The 27,065-nt window shown below is 47.7% G+C and overlaps 1 protein-coding gene across 2 annotated transcripts in view; it reads left to right on the forward strand.

Moving 5' to 3' along the window:
- MYO5C (myosin VC) overlaps positions 1-27,065 on the forward strand; it is a 97,829-nt gene that overhangs the window by 33,937 nt on the left and 36,827 nt on the right. For both annotated transcript variants that reach the window (XM_011230582.3, XM_019804455.2), the window contains 13 exons: positions 4,982-5,088; positions 8,179-8,444; positions 12,096-12,177; positions 13,539-13,679; positions 15,927-16,052; positions 18,240-18,323; positions 20,399-20,533; positions 21,001-21,098; positions 22,230-22,316; positions 22,754-22,865; positions 23,644-23,855; positions 26,048-26,213; positions 26,550-26,696. In XM_011230582.3, coding sequence (XP_011228884.1) covers positions 4,982-5,088; positions 8,179-8,444; positions 12,096-12,177; positions 13,539-13,679; positions 15,927-16,052; positions 18,240-18,323; positions 20,399-20,533; positions 21,001-21,098; positions 22,230-22,316; positions 22,754-22,865; positions 23,644-23,855; positions 26,048-26,213; positions 26,550-26,696 — 1,763 coding nt within the window. The remainder of the gene's footprint in view (positions 1-4,981; positions 5,089-8,178; positions 8,445-12,095; positions 12,178-13,538; positions 13,680-15,926; positions 16,053-18,239; positions 18,324-20,398; positions 20,534-21,000; positions 21,099-22,229; positions 22,317-22,753; positions 22,866-23,643; positions 23,856-26,047; positions 26,214-26,549; positions 26,697-27,065) is intronic.

The raw sequence follows: 27,065 nt of genomic DNA on the forward strand, positions 1-27,065 counted from the left end.
TAGAGTAAAACAGTCTACTGCCTCTTGTGGCTATTTTTTTTTTTTTTAAGATTTTTATTTATTTATTTGACAGAGAGAGATATCCAGTGAGAGAGGGAACACAAGCAGGGGGAGTGGGAGAGGAAGAAGCAGGCTCCCAGTGGAGCATGGAGCCCGATGCGCCGCTTGATCACAGGACCCTGGGATCAGGCCCTGAGCCGAAGGCAGACCCTTAACGACTGAGCCACCCAGGCGTCCCCGCCTCTTGTGGCTATTAATGGTGTTGGCTGCCCACTGTGCTGTGTGAAGTGGGTGGGGCAGAAAGAGGTTGGGGCCATCCTCCCCTCTTTTTGGTGGGCAGACTGCCAAGAATTACGGAATCTGCTCTGCTTACATTCTACCAAGCCTGTTACTTAAAGATGCTAGCCTGGGGAACTCTCCTCTGATTGCTTGTGTCTTAGCCATTAGATCTTACAATTTAGTAGTAAATTGTCAATTGTCATGTATTTGCTCCAATTTTTTTCCCCCTGTATCATAAGATCAGTCTGTGGTCTTCCATAGGTCAGTTGTTTTCTCTGAGCTTCAGTTTCCCCATTTGATTACTGGGATAGTAATGAAAATATTCAGTTGTTCCAATTATCTATTGCTGTTTCCCCAAATTTAATGGCCTAAAATGACAAATTATTATTATCTTTGGTGATTCTGGGGTGACTGGGTTCAGCTGGAGACTTCTCACTTGGAGATTTTTCTGTGATGGTGGTCGGGGTCCCATCCTCTCTGAAGGCCTTCTTTCTCACATGGGTTGGTATGGTTAGAAGTACTGGGGGCTGGGCGGGCATCTTTCTCTCCACATGGACTTCCTTACAACACACTGGTCTCAGGGTAAATGGACTGTGGCACATTGTGGCTAGCTTCTCCCAGAGCCAGTTACGGTGGGCTTAGGTGGATCTGTAAGACTTTTTATGAACCAGCCTCAGAAGTAAGGCAGCATCACTACCACCATGAGCTAATGGTCAAAAGCTCAAACCCATGTATAACTCATGAAGAGGGAACTGCACTGGGGGCATGAACCCTGGGAGGGGGTGCACTGGGGGCCATCTTTGGAGAGTAGCCCCCCCCATAGCTATTAGGGATGTGGTGAGGATTAAGAGATAATGTCTAAAGTGGTTTATGGGGGCGCCTGGGTGGCTCAGTCGGTTGAGCAGGGGACTCTTGATTTCAGCTCAGGTCATGATCTCAGGGTCATGGAACTGAGCCGCATGTCAGGGTCCATGTTCAGCAGGGAGTCTGCTTGAGGATTCTCTCTCCCTCTCCCTCTGCCCCTCTCCCCACATGTGTGCACACATGCTCCCTTCTCAAATAAATAAATTGAAAAAAATAAAGTGGTTTATGAGCTATGGCATGCTATATCAATATGAGAGATCAGTATATATTTAATGAAAACATGACTTCACTGCATGAATCACCAAAAAATGTCCTAGACCAGAGGCCAGCAGATTGCTGCCTGTTTTTGTAAATAAAGTTTTATTGGAACATAAACACACTCATTTGTTTAAGTATGGTCTATGGCTGTTTTCATACTTCAGTGGCAGAGTTGAGTAATTGTAACGTAGACTATACAGCCTACAGAGCCTAACAAGAAAATATTTGCTGCCCTTTGTCCTAGAAGATAGAGTGAGCATAGTTGACAGTTTCCTTCAAATTTTCTTACAATATGTGAAGATTCATAGATGGACTTAAAGCTGTCTTAGCTTCGGGCCCTGTGTGTATGCTCATGGAGGCCCCCCGATGAGGCAGGCCAGGAAAAGAAATTTGAGCAGACTGCAGAGGTCCATTTACTATTGTGGAAAGGAACCAGGGTGACTTCACTGTGACTTTGAGATTGCCTTCATCCTGTGACCTCATTCTGTGTGTTGATTTCATGGTCTTTAAACCTGTGCCATCCAACACAGTAGCCACTGGCCACGAGTAACGGTTTGTGTTTCATTTTCATTAAATGAAATAACCTTAAAAATTCAGTTTCTCAGTTGCATAAGTCACATTTCAAGCACTCATAAGCACGTGTTTCAAATAGCCACCATATTGGACAGCACAAATACAGAATATTTCCATCACCTCAGATAGTTCTAAACAATAGTGCTTCTCCTAACAGTGAGAGAATGTGGTATACTGCTTGTCCCACTGGCTGTGTTCTCTTATTTGTGTCTAAGTATTCTCTTTCTTTTCTTTAAGATTTTATTTATTTATTTATTAGAGAGCGAGAGAGCACACAAGCTGGGGGGTGGAGGGCAGAGGGAGAGGGAGAAGCAGACTCCCCACTGAGCAGAGAGCCCAACTTGGGCTCAATCCCAGGGAGCCTGATGTGGGTCTCAATCCCAGAGATCATGACCTGAGCTGAAGGCAGAAGCCCAACAACTGAGCCACCCAGGCGCCCCTCAGTGTTCTCTTCTTAGATGGAGATCTCAAGGGGAGACCATCTAACTTGAATTGTATGTAGGCTTATTACGTATTAGGGCAGAACACCCTTTTTAAAAATGTAATTGCTAAATAAGACTTGGTTGATTTGTCCATCATAGTAGTTTGTGATGGAGTTAGTATAGAGAAATTAGTGTCAAGGTCTTCTAGCTCAGTATGCAAATCCATTTCCCCACATGCCCAGTAAATGGACCTCTGGATTCTGCTCCAATTTCTTTGCTTGGCATGGGCTTTTTAGGGGGCCTCCATGTTTGCACACAGAGGGGTGAAGCTAGGATGGCTTCAGAACTCCACGGGTCCTTTCACATATTGCAGTGATGGTTGGCATTAAACTGCTTAGATATGACATACCCAGGGTGACCTAACCCTTCTATGCCTCAGTTTCTTCTTCCATAAAATGGGAACCATAATGGCGCTTACTTCATATGGTTGTTGTAAGCATTAGGTGAGATGACATGTGGAGACTACTGGGGACAGTGTCTGGCACAGAGTTCCATTTGATTTACCTTCTGGTTGTGCTCCTGGGACACCTTAGCTAGTCATGGAATTATCCCCCAAGGAGGCAGAAGGGGATGCGTTTTGACCAAAAGCTCCTTTCCTTTGTTCTGCTGACTCTCATTTAATTCGCCCTTTGATCCTTGCCTGGCCATTTAATGTCTCACAGAAAGAACACCCTGGAAGGAGTCACACCTAGCCTGGACCTCAGGCTCAAGGTACTTGACCATTGTGCTTCTCACTGAAATCAAACTTGGGCCAGCAATGCTTTGGCATGACCTTGTCTCACTAAAGAGAGTTACTCCACTAACACTTTAAGTTCTCTCTTTCACATCATTGCTTTGGAGTTACTTCATTTTCGTGGGTTCTGGAAGGCCTGGCATGGTTAAGTGATTTAGTTATATAGGTTGATCACGCGGTGAGTAGGAATGCCCAACCACAGATTTTCCTCCTCACTTACCTGCTGGTTATCATGCTGACATCCTGGGAAGTGGGGGCAGGGGGAGGCGATTTCTGTGAGAGGCGTCTGTCCTTCAAAGGGCGGTGTTAGCTCCAAACGGGAAGACAGCAAATGCCTGGACTCAGGCTGAGCTGGAGTCTTGCATATATTTTTGATTTGAAATCTTTTGCAACTTTGATTTTGTTTAATCTTTGAAGGAGAGAAGACTCTCTAGGTTCTTAAATTATTTAAGAACATGACCTAGCTTCTACTGAAAGAATCCAGGTATTCACAAGTGAGAAGCCGAGAGTGGCCGTGGCAGCTCCTACTTAGCATTTAGGGCTGGCTGCTTTTTGCTGGGGCGGGGCAGGGGGGGTCACAGGTGTCCATGACAGCGGCCCTTCCCACGCAGACCAGGGAGCGTGGACGCCGGCACGAATGAGCCCGCCCACCTTCTGAGTATGTCTCGGTGCTCCCCAGTGCCCCGCAGCGTCATGGCGCCAGTCGGCGCCTACCCCCACCCACCACACTCCTGCTCTGTGGGCCTGACCTAGCAAAGCCCTGCTCACAACCGGCAGGTTCTCCGTTGTGTTTTACGGGTGTTAGACACAGAGTTCTTCCTAGTAGCTAGTTAGGTTTCTTTTGGCTCCAGGAAATGTGCCAGAGCTCCATGGTGACTAAGTATGTTATATATTCATAACCTATATGCTACCTACAGCAGTCAGGGTCCCAGTGGGAACTACGGGGCCCATTTAAATTAGGAGAGAAAGAGTTTATCTATGAAGGGACCAACTACAGAGGTGGGAGCAGGTCTGGGGAAGCTATAGGGAGGAGTAGGGAGCCGGGGTCAACAGCAGAGCTCTTCACTGCTCTTTCCCGTTTGGGCATAGGGGTATTACTAGGGCCAGAAAGGATGGTTGGGGAAAGTCAGCACCAGACCAGGAGCAGTGACCTGTCACTTGGCAACACTGACAAGCTGAGACAACTTTGCAGGGAGACAAACGGGGATGACCCCTCCAGTACTTCTGTCCTCCCGATCTCTGATCTCCTGCCAGGCTCCTCACTGGTTACACCCAACCAGAGGCGGGAGGGCATGGGAGCCCACGGCCTTGATGAGGACAATTCAGCCCCCTGGGGCAGAGAGCAGCATGCAGAGCTGCAGGGGCAAATGGAATCCACCCAGCACCCCACCACAAGAAGAATTCAAGGAGCTTGTGAACCAAAAAGAAAAAAAAAAAAAAAAACAAACACTGTAAAAATAGAGGAAGCACATCACGTAGAATAAATGGGAAACTGATTTTCTGAGGAACCAAACATGAAATGGTTATTTGGATACGAATTTTTGTGTTGCGCTTCTAGCAGCGATGGCAAAAGGGGAGACCTCATGGGCTGTTGAATTCACATCTTGTGTCCTTGCAAGTCAAAGTGGCAAGAACGGGGAACCAGATGCTCTCTGGGGGCCACTGCACGTTCCTGTCCCAGCTCGGCAGTGATGGTACTGGAGTGTCTTGAAAGAATTCGGGTGCTTATCCTACTAGTGATTAAGTCAGGGAAGAAATGCAGTAATCCTAATTTGGAAATTTGTTTTTTCAGGTTTCAAGGAGGATTTTCAGATGGATGTTTTTAAGATCCTAGCAGCCATCTTACATCTGGGCAATGTGCAGATCACAGCGGTGGGCCACGAGAGGTCCACAGTCAGTGTAAGACACCGCTCTGTTTCCCCTTCCTGTGTTCGGAGGGCCACCAGTAGAGCATCTCATGGGCACTCTGCTTCTGCACTGTAGCCCCAGGCACACTGGGCCTGCTGGAGAGACCAGTTGTCAGAAGCAAGGAAGCAAGGATTTCCATGGGTAGTTTTTAAAGAGTCAAACTTCTTCCCCTTGCAACAGTAGAGGAGGGGGAAATGCATTCTCTCTGTGTTTTTCTTTAATTCAGTAAATTTTTACCAAGTACCTGTTACGCACCAAGCCCTGTTGGCAGGCGCCAGAGGAACAGCAGTGAACAAGACCAAGCAAAAGCCCTCTGTGGGGTTTATGATCTGGGGGTAGGAAGTGGAGGGGAGGAGACATGATCACCAATTACAGGCTCTGGTGGCTGGTGATGGCCATGAGCAAGGAACATGAAGCAGAGTCAGGGTGCAGAGGGGCTGTGCCTTTTGTGTAGAGCATTCAGAGAAAGCCTTGCTCGTATGGTGGTGGTGGGCAGAGGCCCTGAAGATGAGCAAGTGAATTGTGCCTGTTCTGGGAGAAAGAACATTCAAGGCAAAAGGGACAGCAAGTACAAGGCCCTCAGGCAGGAGCTGTTATTTGACAAATCATGGAAAAAAAAAAAAAAAGTCAGTATATCCAAAGAGGAGTGAGTAAAAGAAGGGGTGGTAGATGAGGTCAGAAAATGGGGGGGGGGGGGCGGGGGAAGAGGGTGCAAGTCATGTAGGGCCCTCAGCACACTGGATATTTGGAGCAGAAGGGACACCTCCCACCACCTGACACTTGCCCACATCCAGCACCAGTAGTGCTGACTTTCTCTCTGGAAATTTATTCCCATGTAAGTTCTGTGACAGATTTCTTTATTTAACAATCACAGGGTAAGTTTATGTGTGTGTCTCTTCGACAAAATTATGAGAAGTGGTCCTTAGTAGGGACATGTGTTTGGCTCTTCTCACAAATACCCACATAAAGAAGAAAACAACACATGGTAAAATATGCTTCTATGAACTGCAAGGTTGCCTGACCTTTAAAGCTTTGGGTATATATGTCTATCTTGACAACTCCCGCGGCCGTAACAAAATACCGCAGGCTGGGTGGCTTATCCTTCCCCAGTCCTGGAGGCTGGAAGTCCGAGGTCATGGTGCAGCATGGTTGAGCTCTTGGTGAGGGCTCTCTTCCTGGCTTGCAGACAGCCGCCTGCTTGCTGGGTCCTCACAGCAGAGAGAGGAACACAGAGGTCTCTTCCTCTTCTTACAAGGGCACTAATCCCATCATGAGGGCCCCACCCTCATGACTTCATCTAAAGCCAATGACCTCCCAAAGGCCCCACTCCAAATACCATCACATTGGAGCCTAGCTCTTCAACATATAAATTTTGGGAGGAAGTGTTCAGTTCATAATATAACAATGTCTATTTTCCTGCCCCCCCCAAAAGTCATGGGAACAGTTGATAGTTTGGTACCCTGGTCATTTCTTAGCTCTCTGGTACCTGCCGTTTAGGGGAGAGAGGGCCAAACAGTGGATGGAACGTGTGGTTTTTGGCTCAGTGCTTCAGTCCTGTTGTCCTGTGACCAGCAAGTAATTCTTCTCCCTCTCCTCAAGCTCTCACACTAAGTGACCCTCCCATCACCCTAGTGTCCAGCCCTCACTGAGTTAGTCAGTCGACACAGGACTGGGAGGTCCTGGGAGAGGGGATGGTGGGCCTGGGTAGGTGCCTGGTGTGCGTGTGGTGGTGGTTCTCCCTCTGTGCCTTCTCATTTACCTCCGAGAAATGGGCTTCTGCCCTTGTTCTTCTCAAACTCCATAGACTGAAGGTGTGATATCCATCCAACAAATGCCCTTGCATTGATCTCTATTCCATGAAGTCTGTTACGAAGGTAGTATTTTGGAGAAGGAGTTAAAATTGATAGATTCAAAATCCTTTGTCTATCAATCTGAGGGGACAAAGTCTCTGAAAAAGATGTAAAATCTTCATAGCAAATTACCAGTTCTGTAATTAGCAGTCCTATCTTTGGAACATACGTACCATTCATTTGCATCAGAAACTTGAAATGTTGGGCAGACCCAATCTGGAGGAAGTCATCTTTTTAAGAATTCCTGTCCCTTTCCTTTCTGCCTGCAGCAGCACCTGTAGCTGAATGTTTTTGACTCAGATGGTTTAGTGCCTTCTTAGAAGGAAGAAAACCCATGGCTCTGCCAGTCTGTTCCCCAGTGAGGAGGTCAGGCAGGTGAATACAAGCTTTGTGTTACTGAGATGTTGGTCAGAAGGGGTGTGGGTGGGCAGCAAGGAGGCTGCAGACTTTCTAGATTGTTCCACTGTAATCTGATGCTTTTTAAAGTGCTGCTACGTGGTTTTCCCATTGGCTGTGATGATCTCTACAGATAAGCCTGCCCGGAAGTTCCCTTGCCGAAGGGGATTGGTAATGCTCAGTCTCAGGGGTCACATGTCCTTGCCAGGTAACAAGGACTCCTTGTCCGTGCTGGCTGAAGACAAGCAGGAACAGACTTTTCCTTGTCTCTGACCTCTCATGCCCCAGCTGGGAGAGAAGCAGGATTCACTTGTGTGTCCAGGAAAAGTCTTCCACATTTCTTCTGTCAGATGAGAAGATAGCTCTGTTAAAGGGGCCCCATTGTCAGGTTCTCTGACAGTGACATCTAGGCACCTCAGGGCTAGACCCTCCAGGTAAACCCTGACCACACAGGTAGGTACAGGTGGTCTGGGCATGTTGCAAAGGGAAGAGAGGGGCCTTGAGGCTGTATCTGCATGTACAGGAAGGGGAGAATTGTTTCCCTGGCCTTTGTCACTGTGGACATTTTTTGACCAGAATGAAAACCCAGGTGGGGCGCGACCCAGGACTGCCAGGCATCATCACAGCAGTACCTTGACGTGGGCTCCGTGCCGCTGTGGCCCTCCTGCTCTCCTTCCAGGCCTGCCTCTGTCTTGTTAGGCCCGGTCTTTCTCATGCCAGCTCATCCTCGTCCCTGGCACAGGCCCAGATGGAGGCCCAGGGGTCCCGGCAGGGTGGGCTGGTGCTGGGTTAGATGGCCAGACGGCCCTGATGGGGCTTGTGCTTGTGTTTGAAGGAGGACGACAGGCACCTGAAGGTGTTCTGTGAGCTCCTGGGCCTGGAGAGTCGCAAAGTTGCTCAGTGGCTGTGCAATCGCAAAATCATCACAACCTCCGAGACAGTGGTGAAGCCCATGACCAGGCCCCAGGCGGTCAATGCCAGGGATGCACTGGCCAAAAAGATCTACGCTCACCTGTTCGACTTCATTGTGGAGAGAATTAACCAAGCGTTGCAGTTTTCAGGCAAGCAGCACACTTTTATTGGTGTTTTGGACATTTATGGGTAAGATTCTCTTCTGTGAGCCTGTCTTTCCTCATTTAAATGTCAAATGCCCATTATTTTTAGATCATTTTGTTCTGGTATCTTTTTTGTGTTTCACATGATCCAGAAGGATAGTGTTCTCTACGTTTGCATGTGTGGATGTTAAGTACCCAGTCCCCTGGGCTACAGTGTGTTTTATTTAGAGCATATTACGTAAATGCTGAATTAATAGTGGCCAGCATCCAGAGCTTACCGCATGCTGGCTACCGTGCTGGCTGGTCCCCACACACTTGCTCACTGACTTCTCAAACTGGGGAAACAACGAAGGCTTACATGCAGAAATGTGTCCTTCGTTGCTCTGCTGGTGAGAGAGCCATGTCTGTTTCCCTGCAGAGGCTCTGTGAGGTGTGGAGCCCTGACACACCTTTTCCATTTCAAAGGGGCGAAATGACAGTCCCAGAGGTCGGGCACCTTGCCCACACTCACAGGGTCAGAGGTAGACTCAAAGCCCGGCCTTTGAGCGGACAGCCTCGCACACCCTGGAATCCTCTTCTATTCTGGGACCCCAGCCCTTCTCCAGCTGTTCTAATACCGTTGGGGGTGAAGTTCCCACCAGACTGGAGTTGCTCTTCCTCCTCTTTGCCCAATCTTCCTTTTCTAAATCCAAGGCCAAACACATGCCCCAGGTGCTTGAAGGGTCCCTAGAGTGTGAGTGAGTGAGGACAAGCCAGTGTGGAGGCAGGCTGTGAGGGCTGTTGGCGCTTAGGCATTTGTCTGTCAACAACTGGCCCCAAATGCCCAACACCTCGCCCCTCCTGGGACCGGGACCGGTCCTGGTTTCTCAAGGGGGGAGAGGGCAGCTCATTGCGTTCAATGCATTGCAGAGTGTCCTCCCTGGCTTGGGGTGTGTTCCCCCATACCCCGTGAGCAGCAGCCCAACCTCTCTCCCCATACAGAGGAGAGAGCCGGCTTTGGGCACCCCCACCCCAGCCTGCTGGGGGACAGAGGGAACAGATGGGCCATGGTGATGCTGTTGAGCTTTTACCCAGGTACAGAGACTCAGCTGTCCCATAGTTGTGTAATGCGAGACAGTGCCTCAAGGGAGGTACTTTGTTTAATTTAGATTCTGAGTTAATGTATGTGGCTCCATATTAATAGCATATGTCAACAGTTCTAATATGCTGATACACTACGGGGCTAGTCTAGTAAATGATTTACCTTGTCTTGTGCTACCAAGAGGATTTGAGCAGTCGCTAAGAATCTCAGTAGACTTTTAAAAAGAAATAGTCTCGTTTAACAATGATCTCTTTTATGGTGGTAGAATTATGTGATTGCTATAGTATTCTGTTGTTTTCTGTGTTTGTAAGTGTCTTAAATAATCCTTTAAGGATAGATGATTCCATTCATCCAACACATATTTAAGTGCCAGGCATGTGAGGGGTGTGGTTGGGGAACAGAATAGATACATGGCCCCTGCCCTCTCGGGACTTAAATTTTAGGGGAGAAGGCAGGCAGGTAATTCGAGATTGGGAAGCTTCTTGTGATGGGAATAAGCAAATGAGCAGGTGGGTGGGCTGGAGGTTAACAGGGGCTGGGGGAGAGAGGAGGGCAGCTAACAAGCGGCAGGGAGTGAGGAGAATGGCAGGCAGGAGTCATGCCTGCAGACCACTGAAATAAGGAATCTGAGGTTTTGGTTACGTGAACACACCTGAGACAGTAACTGTAAATTTATAAGAACGTGTTAAAGTATATCTTAACCTAAAATTTTAACATTAAAATCCACTTCAGAGATAATAAAAGTAGCATGCTTGCCGCCATCCATGAATTAATGGTACCCTCTAAGAAAAGTAGCTCTTCTCTGAGTAACAGGGCTGCTGCCTGGGGCGAATCCTTTCCCGCCTTTCCCCATGCGGGGTGCTCCTGTGGATGGGCCCTTGCTCAGGCCCTCCAGGCAACTCTTGAGAGAGCTGGGCTCAGTTTGATCTGGAAATACAGCATCCTCAAAGGAAAAGTTACCAGCCCTGAAAGTGATGACAGCCAAAGCCGTGAGCCTTGAGGTTTCTGCTCAGGACAACACGAAGACTTGTGGTTCCCCAGCCAGTCAGGCGTCTACGTGCTCTGGACCCAGAGTGGGGCCGGGGGTCAGGACCCTGGGAGGGAGCACTGCAGCACCAGCTGGGTGGCCCTGAGAAAGTCCTAAGACTTCTCCAAACTTTGGTTTCTGCCTCTGTAAGCTGGGGCCTCTCTTGCAGGGGTTATTAGGAAGATCAAATGGACTAAATTGTGGAGGCATCTTCAGAACCATAAGCCTCATTCACATGTGAAATGTTGTCATAGCTAATGTGCTTCTGGCATTTTAGGTCATAGATTGAGGTCTTTCCATGGGTTTTGAACTTTAGATCCGAAGGCCCATTTTTGGGTGAGGGAGCGTGTAAAAGGACAGGAAGATAATCATTGGTATTTGATATTCTAGAAAGCCTCGCCTTTGGCCCTGGCTGTGGGCTGTGGAGCGTGAGGAGGCCCTTTGGACTCTCCCCCCGTCCTAAGCTGTGAGGGCTCTGCTCCTGCTTTGAGTCACCCTGGAGCTGTCCAGAGCACAATCCAGGCCCTTACCCTGCCCTCGAATTCTAACCTGAGCCAACCTGGCTCAGTCAAGGGCAACGCTCAGTCCCTGTGGCTGGAGCTGGTGGAACCACTCAGAATGAGAGCAAATAAGAGCCAAGGCTTTGGAGGCCCCCCCCACCAAGAGCTGGGGTCAAATTATGCATCTGGCCCCACTTGCTGCTGCTGGCCTCTGGCGCTCAGGTGTGATGGTCCTGCACCTAGGGTGGTGTTAGGGTTAAGTGAGGTCGAGAGCATCCACCCTGAGACCTGCAGTGCTCAGCTTCCCCCCTGCCAGGCTGGAGCGTTCAGCTGGGAGGCAGAAGGCCGTGCAGCGTTCTGTTCAGCCCACACCGTGTCTTCCAGAGTGAGAGAATTCACGTCCAGATTTGCAGCTCCTCTTGGAATGGGGCGGTCTCACATTCAGCCCCGGGCTGACAGCTGCCTTGCCCCAGGGCTCCCTGCCGTGTTGTCTCTAGACCTTTTCCGGTTTCTGTCCCGCCCGCCTCCTCCCAGGTCTTGAGTTTACAGCTCCAGAGATAAGTGTTCAAAGTCTGAAAATAGATGTGAAGGGGTCTGCTGGGCTGCGGGCTCTTAAATGACCTTGCCCTTGTCCTCCAAGAACTCAGATACCAGACCTTGGGGAGGCAGAACTGTGCCGCCTCTCCCTTCAGCAGAGTGGGAGCACAGGAAACAGCCTTGCCTTTCCCCGAAAGCACAGGTATGGCAGGTCGGCTCGCAGCTGAGTCTGACACTAGCTGTGGGACCTCAGGTGCCCTTCTTAACCTCAGAGCCGTATGTCCTCACCGACAAAGAGGGTGATGGAGTCTGGGTGCCGTCGTGTGAAGCGCACGCTGCGGCCTCTGCCCAGCCTGTGCGAACGCCGGCCTCAGGCAGCCTGCAAATGATTTATCAACTGCCGGGATATTAAAACCAGAAGTTTTGGGGCATATTTAAAACTTGCTGAAAGCAGCAAACTTTTAAACTGTGAAGTTTGTCAAAAAATACTTATCTCTAAACAAATGTGTATGCCCTGCAAGTATGTTTTAACTTGTTTAAACCATATTTCAGTTTTGAAACCTTTGATGTGAACAGCTTTGAACAGTTCTGCATCAATTACGCTAACGAGAAGCTGCAACAGCAGTTTAACCTGGTAGGTGACTTTTCTGCTTTCTTGAAACTGGTTCTCAGCCCTGTGTGTGCGCCAACAGGTCTCTGTTCAGATCCCTAGCATGGTGCCGGAGCCCCACGCTGGCTCACTGCACCACCTTGTGGCCCTGTCTTGAAATCACACCTTCCTGTCCTAGTTCATCCTATTCTAGCCCCCTGGCCAGCTGCTCAGTGGCAGTCCATCACCTGCCCAGCTCAGTCACAGACCCTCTGTGCAGCCGGACCAAATGACCGAGTTTCCTGAAGGCCCCATGGCCTTGCAAGCCTCTGTGCCATAGCCCACCTGCTCCTGTCCTTTCCCCATCCCTTCTTCTTAACCTGACAAATTCTTGCTTGTCTTTTGAAATTGAGCTTCTCCCAAACAACTCCTGCAGTAGTGTGACATCATAGAGAGCATGGACTTTTGCCCCAAGTGAACTAGGTTTGAATCTCTGCTCTCCCACCTTCTTCCTCTGGGACCTTAGGTTCAGAGCCCCAGTTTCCTCTTTGGGAAAAATGGGTCACTGGTATCTGCCTGCCTAATATTGTTGTGAGGCGTAGACCTAACATTGAATGGTAAATGTTTCTTTTCTTTCCTTTTCCTCACTTTGGAATTAATCCATGTATAACATTAAATTTCATCCCACTGCAAATGTATGTTTTGTTAGCATTCTCAAGGATTCCCCGAAGTTTAGCATTTAATAACTTAGAAGCAAAGTTTATTCGCGGTAGATACGCTGAGTAATTCACACGAAGTTACCCCGCCATCCTTTTCATTCCCCTCAGCCCCCATCACTACTGTGCTCTCTCTGGCCTCTATGAGAGCCATGTGTCTCAACCTCCTGTTGGGCTTCTGTGCCGGCACAGGGATTCTTCTGTGGGAGGCTTTCTTTTCGCTGTCCCTCCCCTCCCCCCACTTGCAGCAGGGATGAGCTCAAGCCACTCCTCTGGGAAGCCTCCCTGATACCCTTATGGGCTGAACTAGTAGTGAACGAAATTCTCCATGTTGTTGGCTTCTCACGCCGGCCCCACAGCCAGCATCCTCAGGGCAGGCTGGCTCGCACCCAGCCAGAGAGGCTGCATCTGTCTTGGCTAGCAGCAGTGCTGTGAGCAGGGAGGGGTTGCTGAGTATGCGTGGTGTTGGAGGCAAGAGGGTGTGGGGACCCACTCAGACCAGCTGGGAGGAGCACATTAGGAGCTCTGCAGCATCCGTCCTGGGTAAGGACGGTAGCCTGCACCTTAGGGTCTTCACTAAACGTTGCAAACCAGTCAGGTATCTGTATTTTCCAAGGGCTTATGTCCTGGACTTTAGAAGCACACTTTAATGTTCTGTTTTATTTTCTCTACTAACTTCTGGATTTCTAGCATGTCTTTAAACTTGAACAAGAAGAATATATGAAGGAAGATATCCCTTGGACTCTGATAGATTTTTATGACAACCAACCAGTGATTGACCTGATTGAAGCAAAAATGGGTATTTTGGAGTTACTGGATGAAGAATGCTTGGTAACTTAAAAAAATTTTTTTGTTCAACTTCTGCATAGTAACAGATAAGAATATTACAAGCTGGATTTTGGAGGGGGTATACATGTAAATTCCTGACGTGTTACTCAATTGGTTGGATATTAATGCTGGGACAGCAGTCCATGGCAGGAACCCCAGAGGGCCAGCTGAGCCTCTCATCCTCATGTGTAACCCACCACTGGGTACCATGCACAACCTCTCTGGTCATGTCCAGCAAGGTGGAGCCCTTTGAAGCTGCCCTAGGCATATTTGGAATGGACGTGAAAATAGCAGATGACCTCACACCACTTGTTAATGACTAACAAGAAGTGAGTTTTCTTTTATTTCCTCATTCCTGTGAGTCATCCATTGGGAGGTGTAGCTGAAAAATCAACATCATACAATTCAAGAGAAGAGGTCTTTAGTTCTCCTGTTATTATTTCCCTCTAGGAAGAGCACTTTTACGGTGGGCCCTCATGGGGCCACAGGGACAAATAATCCCCAAGACAGTACTCGTTCTTTTGGTTTGAAGATTGTATTATGGGGTGTTGTGTGTAAGTGATGAATCACTGAACTCTACTCCAGAAACCAATATTGTACTGTGTGTTCACGAGCTGAAATTTAAAATAAAAATTAAAGTATTCCAGGGGTGCCTGGGTGGCTCAGTTGTTAGGCGTCTGCCTTCGGCTCAGGGCGTGATCCCGGCGTTATGGGATCGAGCCCCACATCAGGCTCCACCGCTGGGAGCCTGCTTCTTCCTCTCCCACTCCCCCTGCTTGTGTTCCCTTTCTCGCTGGCTGTCTCTATCTCTGTCAAATAAATAGATAAAATCTTTTAAATCAAATAAATAGATAAAATCTTTTTAAAAAAAAAAAGTATTCCAAAGCTTATTGCCATAACCCACCTCCTCCTTAAAATAGCTTAAAATAAAATTAATTAAAAAATTAACATTGTATTATGATGTTTAAACATCTATTTAGTTTCCTTTCCAGAGATTTATTTCAAAAAATATATATAATGTTAAAGACTAACTGGCCTTTTCTCCCTGGAATTCTCAATTCCACACCTTTTCTCACAGATTCTCCTCTCTGGTACCACCTGGATTTCAGCCCCTGCAGGAATACAAGATTAAAGGCTGGCAGCAGGGCTAAGCATTCTGGAATGATCTAGTGAGGGCAGGGCACCCAGGCCAAGGCAGCCTCTAGGAAATATTTGGACTTACTCTACACAGACGTTTGCTAGGCTACCATTGTCACAAAGAAGCCTAGAGGAGTCATTTGGACACAATGGGGGATTAAATTCAGAGTTTGGGCCGATATCACTGATCACTTCCATATCACCAGTATCAAGAACAAGTTTTACAACTAGTTTTATTTGAGGAAGTAGTAATTGAATAGGCTGTAAAACGAAAGAAATTATTTTTCTGGGGTGGGGATGAGATGGGGAGGATTACATTTAGGTGCTAGTGTTTCCCCATTCAACCAAGAATAAAAGTCACATTCATGTAATGAAATCTACTATGCTATTTTTTTTCCCTGAACCTTTAGACTTCTTTGGGAAGAAAAAATAGGAATACTGCCAATTTTGCAAAAATAAATTTCTTCATTCTCGAGTTATATTCTATGTCCATTTCCTTCTCATTTTTTTAAAATGATTTTTTATTATATTAGTCACCCNTTCCCCCTTCTGATTACCCCCCTTTTCTTTATCCCTTTCTTCCCCTACCGATCCTCCTAGTTCTTATGTTCCATAGATGAGAGAAATCATATGATAATTGTCTTTCTCTGCTTGACTTATTTCACTTAGCATTATCTCCTCCAGTGCCGTCCATGTTGCAGCAAATGTTGAGAATTCGTTCTTTCTGATAGCTGAGTAATATTCCATTGTATATATGGACCACAGCTTCTTAATCCAGTCATCTGTTGAAGGGCATCTCGGCTCCTTCCACGATTTAGCTATTGTGGACAATGCTGCTATGAACATTGGCGTGCATATGGCCCTTCCTTCTCATTTATAACAATTTATGTTTCTAAAAGGACATCGATAGGTCTGTATAAATGGCGCTGTGAAGGTTGTTAGGATCAAGGACAGACGTGTGCCTCGAGCTGCTTTATAAAAGGAGGCCACAGATGTAGCAGCTTACTCGGAGGCGTCCGCTCACCTTGGTTTGTGAGAATCAGTACTTTCCTGTGCCCCTGTTAATCTCTCACCTCCAGTTTTCTTACTATTTGTTTTGCTTTTCTCTTGCAGTTACCACATGGGACTGATGAAAACTGGCTTCAAAAGCTGTATAATAATTTTGTCAACAGGAACTCTTTGTTCGAAAAACCCAGAATGTCAAATACGTCCTTTATCATCCAGCACTTTGCTGACAAGGTACAGTGAGGTCTGGGGCGCTGCTGTCTGCTGGAGCGGAGACGTTTCCGAGGTGCGGGGGGGCAGGCCAGGGACTTCTCTGGCTGGATTCACGTCACGCTCGGTGCATGGCTGTGATGCAGGAGACAGGCACGCATGTTTAACAATTTTTAATTTGTTTTTGTCACAAAATACGAGCTTCAGCTGTCGTGCTTTAAAAATAAACATGTGGCTAGTGGATCTCATTTCGATTTTGGATTTCCTGGGAATTTATTAGTCTCTTATCAGTTTATTTCCTCTATGAAATTGTTATACTCAAGACAGCATAATTGTTTTCTATAATGAAAGCTATATCTTTTTTTGAGGTTTTCTATTTCTATATTACAGTGGTAACATAGGCTGGCTCAAGATGTTGCATTTTCTAGATGATCTTTGTTTCCTTCTTTATGGATCTATTTTTTATGAAACACATTACTTTAATAAAATGAAGAAGTTATTTTAAAATTACATTACAGAAATCTTAGGAAATAGGGGAAAAAAAGAAAAATCACCATAACCACTTGCCATAAACATATGTTCTCATCTTGTTTTCCTTCCCTAAGGAAACTCCTGCCCTCGGAGCATTTGCCAGTTGGGTGTTACTCCTGGGGCCTGGCCAGTGCCTGGGGATCGTGGGAGCAGCGCTAGTGCTGGGGGTCAGAGCGTGCTCATTGTGACTGAGAGGGCAGGGCAGGGGACAACGAGCTGGAAAGTCATAGTGACTTTGTGGGCTGGAGGAGCAGTAAAAACCGGGTAGCATTTTTGATTCCTGAGGAGATGCATATGAAATGAAATGCCTCGGGTTGTATTTTCTAGTGGTTGTCTTTTTCAATTCCACAGCTGGAGGAAAGGAGAAAAAGCGGGGGAGGTATCAGATGTATATGGGATGTACTTCTAGACCCTCTTCGTAGTACGTGGTTTCTGCACATTTAATTCTCTCACCCCTGGCACTTCCAAGAAGTCCCTCTTAAAAGCAGCATTTTGGGTGGATTGCAGGTTGGCGGGAAGAAACCACATACACTGTAGGGTTAGCTTAGGTTCCGGTTTAGTTAGCCAGGGAAATACAGTCATTTTGAAAGTGAGACGGCTGTGCTGAAAGACAGCAAGTGAGTGCATCATCCCACGGTCCCCAGAGCTCCCAACAGAGCACCTGTGACACTGTCCCCACAGACGGTCTTATTACATTGTCACACCTTTGTCCATTTAAGCCAGGGGTTCACACCACCAGCCTGGAAGAATTTATACAGCAGTCCAAGATCTTCATTCACAAGGGAGTGTTTGCACACAGCCAGTATTCCTGGTTCTTAACCCAAACTCTGCCCAGCAAGGACGCTGCCTCACTTAGGGGGACAAAGAGTACTTGCCCAGGGGTCCGTGAACACCCTCTCTGTCCCCAGATTCCAGCATCCCCAAAAGCCTGTTTCTGCACAGTTATTAAAATATGTGTTTTAAACATATTTTCTAATTTGTGAAAAATATGTTATCACATAATAAACTGTGTAACCCAGAGGCATAAACTGTTGGGGTTTGAATGTTTAAGCAACCACCCTGGATATGTTATCTGAGGGATTCAAGAAGCCTTGTGGATCAGAAAGGGCCACATGGAGTTTCTCTAAGCCAGACTGAAGCAGGGCAGGCATATACCCACTCTAACCTGACTCTAAGTGCTTTGGTGGCCCTTGAAAACTTTGTGGTCAAATGGTCGTTTCGTTCCTTCCTACTATATTAATGCTGCTTTAGGAAAATATTTCTGTTTGAGCTCAAAGGACAACACTGAGCTATTTTTCTCCTCTTGGTGGCTTCAAAGGCAGAGTGAACACCAAGCCAGTTCTTCATAGGCCTGTGTGTATTAACTGCACACATTGCAGGGACTGACTGGTCACCTGTGGCTAGAGGGAACCAACAGGTGAATACAGTGTGATCAGTGACTAGTGAGAAATCCAGGCAGTGGGAGAGCCTGGTTCTTTCCCTCAGTTGACATATTCCCCGTTCCCAAAGTTTTATATAAATGGTTTTTTGTGATAAACAGAAACTGAACCTCTTTTTAGAGGATTGCCTTTTTAGACCCTTCATTAATCGTTGTTAAAAAGGAAAAAGAAAAACTCCGTGGTACTTGGACGCTGTCTGCTTTTGTTTCTTTGGAAATAATTAAATCCTTTCTCTGCATAGGTAGAATATAAATGTGAAGGTTTCCTTGAGAAGAACAGAGATACCGTCTATGACATGCTGGTTGAAATCATGAGAGCGAGCAAGGTTTGTAAGGTTCTAAGAGAGTAATCAATGTTATTTGTTATGTAACTTTGACATGGACATAGATGTGTATCAGGAAAGAGTAAGAAGTATGAGGGTGTGTGTACTGTCTTGCAGTGGCAAACTGTAGCTCAGATGTAGAAAAAAAATAACTGTTTTGGAATTGGGACTAAAATATGTATCAAGCTTCTGAAAGCATCCAAATAAATATCCACTAGATACAAAATCAGAAATCAAATGTGCAAATGCCAGCGAAGAAGGATAGCTAATATATAACCAGTTAAAGGACCACAGTTTACATTTGATTCATTCACTCATAAATATTTTTTTTTATTTTTAAAGATTTTATTTATTTATTTGACAGAGATAGACAACCAGCGAGAGAGGGAGCACAAGCAGGGGCAGTGGGAGAGGAAGAAGCGGGCTCATGGCGGAGGAGCCTGATGTGGGGCTCGATCCCATAACGCTGGGATCACGCCCTGAGCTGAAGGCAGATGCTTAACGACTGCTCCACCCAGGTGCCCCGTCACTCATAAATATTTATATAGTACCTACCATGTGCCCCGATTCCAGATACAGCAGTGAACAAGGCAGTCAGGGTTCTTGTCCTGGTGGAGCTCACGTTCTACAGGGAGTAACATACCCTAACCACATAAGTAGCAATGGCAGGTAGTAGTAAGCGCCCAAAGGAAACCAGGGTCAGATAGAGAGAAGGTGATCTGGGAAAGGGGTGCCGGCTCCCACGTGCAAGCTCCTCGAATACACATTTTGGTATGAGGAGTAGTCTCACCAAAGGAAGGACTTCTGGATTTTTCTTTTCCTCTTTGAACATTTCCGTATTAACATTTGAGAATAAGAATATTGCATACACGAGGCTTCATTTTGGGAATATTTGGTTAGATTGTATTTATTTTTCTTCTTTTAAAAGATCCCCAGTCCTTTATTGATATTCAGGTATTTTGACAATTCCCCAAATGAGCGTGACACCTCCCCTAACAATCATAAACAAGTCACAGGCATGACACCTTCAGTTATTAAAACTGATTTATGTTAGAGAGTTCAGTGTGGAAAAGACCTGCATCTTGTGTACAAAATTAGCTGATTTAATTCACCAATTGCTTACTCACCCCCAAGCGTACCCTGGGGTCCATTCTAGAAGATGGATGCGGATCACGGGAAGGCACAGATGGGTCCCTGTGCTCAGCACAAAGGCTCTCAGAGGTGTGGGACATTCAGACCCAGTGGTTTCACGGCAGGAGCATACAAGGATGTGTTAGGCAGGGACTTTCCTCCAAAGGAGATGGTCAAAGTCTGATTTAAAAGAGAAAAAAAGTGAGTTTCGCACTAAGAAGATAAGACACTTTAAAGAAGTAATTGATGCATGGTAGAAAGTAATGATTATCTTAGATTACCTTATTTAGAAGAAATTGGATTTATTTTAGTCAGGGCACAAATTTTTTTTACCTTTTTAAAAACAAAACAAAACAAAACAAAAACCTTAATCTAAGCAAGTGAAGGGAGTGGAGCTAGAACCTTGAATAGTGGGTAGAGTTTAGATGTGCAGGGATGAAAAGGTGAGGTAGGAGGCAGGAGATTCCAGGTGTAGAAACAGCATACAGGGGCGCCTGGGTGGCACAGCGGTTGGGCGTCTGCCTACGGCTCAGGGCGTGATCCCGGCGTTGTGGGGTCGAGCCCCACATCAGGCTCTTCTGCTATGAGCCTGCTTCTTCCTCTCCCACCCCCCCTGCTTGTGTTCCCTCTCTCTGGCTGTCTCTATCTCTGTCAAATAAATAAATAAAATCTTTAAAAAAAAAAAAAAAGAAAGAAACAGCATACAGACCCACATACCCACACAAACATTCGCTGGGATTTCCTCTCTGCTCATACTCCTGGAAAGAAGCCATGCGTCATCCCAAGGGAGGGAAGTCCTCTCACGGGATTCAGATTCGGCTGTAGAGATTGGTCGAGATTACTAATCTCACTTTACATGGGCTCATTGTGACCATTTACGTGGTTTGAATCAGCTGACGACTGAGAGTAACACCTTTGGACACTGAAATCCTTTCTGTTCCTTCCAGTTCCATCTCTGTGCCAACTTTTTTCAAGAAAATCCAGTTCCTCCTTCCCCTTTCAGTTCAGCAATCACAGTGAAATCTGCAAAGCCAGTCATCAAGCCAAACAACAAGCAGTTCCGGACCACAGTGGGAAGCAAGGTACCCAGAAAGTATTTGAGGGCAAGGGGGCCAGGGGCGTGGGCCAGGCCCTACAGGGAGCCAGGCAGCGGTTGGGCCCACGTTCCAGGCCTGGACGTGGACATGGAGCTGCTTCATGTCTACTATATGTGTAAGTGCAAAGAAAAGCCACAGTTCACCATCGTTATACCTCAGCCTGCAAGGCTGCACACACCTGAGCAAACCACTTGTTCACACAATAACATGATTTACTAAGTTCCCTGCTGTTTTGGAGGAAGAGGCTAGAGCAGCATTCTGTCCAGAACGTAGGACATGCTAATAATCAGTCATGGTTTGAAAGTTTTCATAGTAGATGTTTATGCACGAAGTTAACTTTTCTCCTTCTCAGTTTACCAAGGTTGGGCCTTCTTTTTTTTTTTTTTTTTTTTTGGCCTTGATCTAAGCATCAAATTGCAGGATGACATTTATTCTCTGACCTTGTTTCCTAGTTCCGCAGCTCTCTGTATTTGCTCATGGAAACCCTCAATGCGACCACACCCCACTATGTCCGATGCATCAAGCCGAACGATGAGAAATTACCCTTCGAGTGAGTGTTCCAATGCAGCAGAGGGAGAACACTGAGGAGGTCATGTCTGTCATGATGTTGGAGAATTTGCTTACAATTCCCTTGAACTTTACTATTTCTGGGTTTTTTAATGATTCAGAACAACCCCGTCCTCCACATACACTGTTAGACAGCACAACCCCTCTACAGAGGCTAAGCCATCTTGTCTCCAGGAGGAAGCAAAGGGGCTAGCTTTGGAAGAATAGTCCACAACTAAAGTCTGTGCAACTGAGGTAGCCAGAGCATTTCCTTGATTATAAGAAGACTTTGTGTACTGCATGGTGACTCTAGTTAATAATACTTTATTGTGTGTTTGAAAGTTGCCAAGAGAGTAGATCTTAAAAGTCCTCCTCACAGGAAAGAAACTGCTGTAACTATGGCGATGGGTGTGCTCTCACTCATGTGACTGTTTCACGATATATACGAACACCGAGTCACTGTGTTGTACACTCAAGCCACTGTGATGCTTCCTGTCAGTTATACCTCAGTAAAAGAGAATTTGTTTTTTGAAAGAAAGGTGGTAGAGGAACAGAGGTGTCACCCTCAAACATGGCATGAGATGGGAGACTTGCTCTCTGCAGCCCGTGGGCAAACCCCAGGCTCAGGAGCAGATGTTTCAGAGTGTCTTTGAGCTGACTAGAGCTGACAGGTGTCCGAGGGGCGTGCACCGTCCGTAGGGGTGGCGAATGTGTCTGTGGGTACCAGACGCTCAGACCCCAGCTGGAGGGTGTCCCGTCAAGGGAATTCTAGCATCAAATGGGCACTTGGACAAGGCAAGTGGGAACGTTTCCTCTACTCTGGTTGTCTCGCGAAGCTGAACCAAGGCCCTTCCCCCACAAGGCCTTCTCCCTCTTTCCATCGTCAGAATCCATCTCTCCTTGCTCCACGAACTCAGTCAGCTTCCAGAAGTCTTGCAGAGCTGCTGATTTCATTTCCCCTCTGACGGGGATCTGTGGAGTAGCTGCTGGGTGCCCAGGGTGGGGATCGCGGGGATCGCAGAGGCCGGGCCTGCTCCCCAGGGCGCACCGTCCAGGCGGCTCTGCTGCACTGCTCATGGGCACATTTGTCAGTCTCAACGGCTTAACACATCTCCTAACACACGTCTTCTTTCAGGTTCGACTCCAAAAGGATTGTTCAGCAGCTGCGAGCCTGCGGCGTTTTAGAGACGATTCGCATTAGTGCCCAGAGCTACCCTTCCAGGTTCGTTGTCACTCCTTGTTTGGGGGGGGGAGATGCCCAGCTGCAGGTCTGCTGAGAACGAAGGGAGCGGCTGCCTGGCAGATACTTGCATAACATGCCCCTAAGATTTCCCACTGTTCTTTGCCAAGGCCAGAGGAGGGCCACTGATAGGCGGTGTGTGGGACAGGGGCCACCGCCAGCCCGGCACCCATTTCCATGGATACTGAACACCGCCTGCTGCCTCCCCACTGCTCCTGGGAGAGGGAGCCGAAGGGGGAGGAGAGCAGAGTGTTAGCAGAAATACAGCTGGTGGAGCACACAGTGTGTCAGGGTGAGGTCAAAGGTCAGTGCCATCATCCCAGAACTGACTTCACCCCCCAACCCATTAGCAATGGGATCCACAGACGTGCCACGCCTCCTCACTGCCACACCTCCTTAGATCCCCTTTGACTTTGCAGGTGGACATACATCGAGTTCTACAGTCGCTACGGTGTGCTCATGACCAAACAGGAGCTTTCGTTCAGCGATAAAAAGGAGGTGTGCAAAGTGGTTTTACAGAGGCTCATCCAGGTCAGTCTTGCTTAGCTCCTGGAATGGTGGGCTCTTACTGAGATGCCCATCTCCCGAATGTGTTTCCCTACCTGCCTGTCTCAGGACTGTGTTGTCATGAATGTCAAAGGAAGAAAATATGCCCCGAGCATTTGTGTGCTGAGGTCAGAGCAGACACACTCACAGGGGCATCATCTCTTGAGGGTAGGAGTCACCGTTAGGGACCCAGACTCGAACCCTGGCCTCCTTCAGAGTCCTCCTATCCTATGTTGTCCTCCCACAATCTAAGGAGCTTCGATGGGCCTGGCTAAGTGACACGGTCAACTGAGATGTCTCTAGCCCAGGAGGGTCCCAGACAGGGCACTCCGTGTGGCTTTGGACCATTGCTGCAGCAGTGAGTGGTGATGGGAAGGAAGTGGGGACAGAGGTACCATGGCCAGGAAAGGGGGTGGAGAAGACAAACCGAAGTGAAGACAGAAACCAGACCTTTCCAGGCTCTGCTCTCTTGTAGAAGCCACATAGGAATGGCCAAACTGAGAATCACCGAGCAGGCACACACCCCTCTCACCCCACAGACGGACCCCTGAACCTCAAGTCCATTTCTTCCCCCAGTGGCTTTAAACAGACATCTCAAAAAATAAATCCCGAGGTCATGATCAGAATTTTTCTGCTTTGTGTCAAGGAACAGATGCGTCAAAATAACAATGTTTTGGCATCTTTGAATCTCTAAACATCTTTTCCAAATACTATAGAAACTCTGAAAGACTTTATTTCTGATTCTATCATTTTTCTCTTCCAGGATTCTAATCAGTACGAGTTTGGTAAAACCAAAATTTTCTTCAGAGCAGGACAAGTGGCCTATTTAGAGAAACTCCGACTGGATAAGCTCAGGCAGAGTTGTGTTGTGATACAAAAGCACATCCGTGGCTGGCTCCAGAGAAAAAAATTCCTCCGAGAAAGACAAGCTGCCCTGACCATCCAGCAGTACTTCCGGGGTCAGCAAACTGTGAGGTACGCTGGAGTCCAGGAAGAAGGGGGCATTGTGTGGCTCTCTCGACTGCTCACCTTGTGCGGAGGGGCCTGTCAAGGACAAGCAGCCTTTCCCTGGGGGCACAGACGTGTGTGGGTGCCCTCCCATGGCCGTCGGTGAGCCTGGAGATGAGAAGGTCATGTCCTTGGGGCAGGTAGTGCTGACTCTGCCTACCGTTCCTACAGCAGAGGTGACCCCTAGGACCCCAAAGAGAGGAAGCTCCAATCAGGGTTTTAAAGAGAGTCAGAACCCCAGTGAGACCAGGTAGAGGGACTGGGCCCCTTTTCCGTGGAAAGTGAAAATCCCGAAGGCAATCAGGGTCCTGGTGCAGCCCCTAAGGAAATGCCATGAGTAGCCACTGACCAGCCACTGCAGATAGTGGGGGGCCGACCGTACCCGAGGGGATCCAGGGCAAGGCTCTGGCAGCTAACACAGAGCACCCGCCAAGGGGATGGCTGAATGGAGGGCAGTTACCAATATTATGCCTCACTGAGTGGTCCCCAGAGGCCGTGCCGGGCTGGCCGGTGAGATGGAGTCCTTCCCGGACAGCAGTGTGTGCTAGTGTGCGTCTGCGACGCCTCGGTCCTTGGAGCACTGGGAGGAAAGTTGAGAAGGCAGCTGTTTAAGGGTCAGGCTGTGTCATGGAACCTGACCTCTTCCTGAGCTAGAGGCCTGACTTCCAGCAGCATCTGGGCTTCTAGACGTGACTGGCACACCACAACCTTCATCTCTGTGTGCTTCCAACTGGGCTTGCCACCCCACCCCAGGTGACCGTCTTACACGAATACACAGCCAGGCTTGCCCTCCTGTGCCCCTGGGTCAGGCAGCAGCAGCCACCTCCAGGGCAGGAAGAACCAGGGTTATCTTCTTCCCCAAATCAGGCCCCCTTTCTGTTTGGGAATCGCTGTGGCCTGACAGTTCTACCCCTGCTTACCTCGCATGTCTGTCCCTTCATTCCATTGCCACACCCCTGTCCTAGATGAGGCCTCCACCACCACTTGCCTCCTGGTCCCATGGCACAGCCTCCCCCTGCTGCCTGTCTCCCTGAAGCAGGGCCTGTGAGAGCCACTGCCCACCTCTTGCCTTTGATGCCTCGGGGGGCCTCTATTTCCTGCACTCAGTCTTTGACATGGCACTCAAGGCCCCCATGGCCTAGATGCTTTCATGAGAATGGAAGATTTGGGAGAGCCGGAACCCTGCTTTCATATGCCATAGTGGATATTCAGTAACTATATTTTTAAATAACACATGGTCTCTATTTTTCTAATCTCACTGACTAATTTTTTTCATGTATCTTATATTCTGAGAGTTGCAGACAAATTCTCTTTTTCCAAATATTTCAGGCATTGCTTAGGCCTCCATGTAGTCACTGGTCCTTAGCCTGAAATGCCTTATCCAACCTTCACTGTCTGCAGAAATCCTACTTTTCCACCAAGGGCTGGCTCACAAGCAGAATGATAGCTCTGTAAGATCTCTCTTACAGATCTTTTAGTAGTTTTTTTATTTTTCCTCTTATCCCACCTGGCCATTTATAAGTCTGTCTGCCACATGAGGTTATAAACGCTGAAGGTGAGAACTTTGTCTTCACCTCCAGTCCTTTAGACAGAAGTCAACAAGCTTTTTCTGTAAGAGCCAAATATTTGGGCACTGGGGGCCATGCAGTTTCTCACATCTCTTCAACTTTGCTGTTATTAGCCAGGGATAATATGCAGATAATAGATGTGGCCGCGTTCCCATGACACTGGACAGTAATAGGCGGAAGGCTGCAGGATTGGTCCCCAGGCTGTCATTTGCCAATCCTTGATCTAGAACTTCTAGCGTGGTTTCCCACGAGGCTGAATGAGCAGGTCCAATCCCAAAGCCCAGTTCTGTTTTCACGTGTGTGAGTGACGGTGGATTGATTGGCCTGGATGTGAAGAGTGTGCAAGTTGCCACATCGTTCCCCTGGCCCCAAGCAGGTCCTCATTCAGATCAGGGTGAAAGGAGAGGTGATGAGACTGACTTCCAGCAGGCATTAGAGTCAATGAGGTCTAGAGTTTAATGCCTAGATTTGCAAAACATTTGACTGCTCCTCAGTGGAAAACAAAACAAAACGCCGCGCCCGCTCATCACTGTGCCGTAGAAGTCAGTGCTTTGTGGATAATAGGTTCACTCTGGGTTCTCTTTAACCAAGGAAAGCTGTTACGGCAACAGCCTTGAAAGAAGCATGGGCAGCCATCATCATTCAGAAGTACTGTCGTGGGTATCTCGTCCGCAATTTGTACCAGCTCATTCGCGTGGCCACCATCACCATCCAGGCCTACACCCGAGGACTCCTGGCAAGGAGGAGGTATCGAAAGGTGCGGCCAAGACCCTGTGCTTTCTTAGGGCACGGGTCCCTCAGGGCTCAGGTCATTTTTCCCCAGTCGTGGTGAGGTCATTCTTTTCCTGCATGAAGACTTTCACAGAGAGCAGGGGGTGCTGGTATCTGAGTGTCTGTTCATACATGTCGCCTACAGGTGGGTTTGGTCATCGTTTCAAAGGTCTAGACGTAATAGGACTCTGTGGGTTGATGACAAGAAGTTTGTATTTTACAATGTGAGAATATTTTGATAGTTGCGTCTCTCAACATTGGAGGAGTTGATGAGAGAAACAGTGGGGAGCCAATCTGCATTTCATAAAATCTTGTTTTAAAGATGCTGGAGGAACACAAGGCTACGATCCTTCAGAAATATGCACGGGCGTGGCTGGCCAGACGCAGATTCCAGAGTATCCGACGATTCGTGCTCAACATTCAGCTTACTTACAGGGTCCAGCGTTTGCAGAAAAAGCTAGAAGATCAGGTAGGTGTTTGTAATGTATCTTTCAAATGTACTTTATCTAGCTGATTTATTTTGTCCTGGGCCAATTCCTTAGCTAATGCTGTTAAAATTTATGCCCATGTTAGGAAATTCAAATAGTTTATGTAGACCACCTGATTTAGAAAACAGAAATATACTGTAAAAGGCTGCTCCATGAGGTTGTATAGGATGTACACTGCACAAGGGAAGCTGCCAAAGAGTGCAAGTGGGGCTGAAATCCAGGCTGGCTTTGCTTTTGCCAACCCTTGTGTCCTGGTACAAAGCTGGGCTGCCTTGAGGCAGGGGTGCCTTTTTCTCCTCTGCACAAAGATGTTGTCGACATGCCAAGCCATGCTCCCTCAGGACTATGTT

This window comes from Ailuropoda melanoleuca, chromosome 5, assembly GCF_002007445.2.
Source record: "Ailuropoda melanoleuca isolate Jingjing chromosome 5, ASM200744v2, whole genome shotgun sequence".
Lineage (NCBI taxonomy): Eukaryota > Metazoa > Chordata > Mammalia > Carnivora > Ursidae > Ailuropoda > Ailuropoda melanoleuca.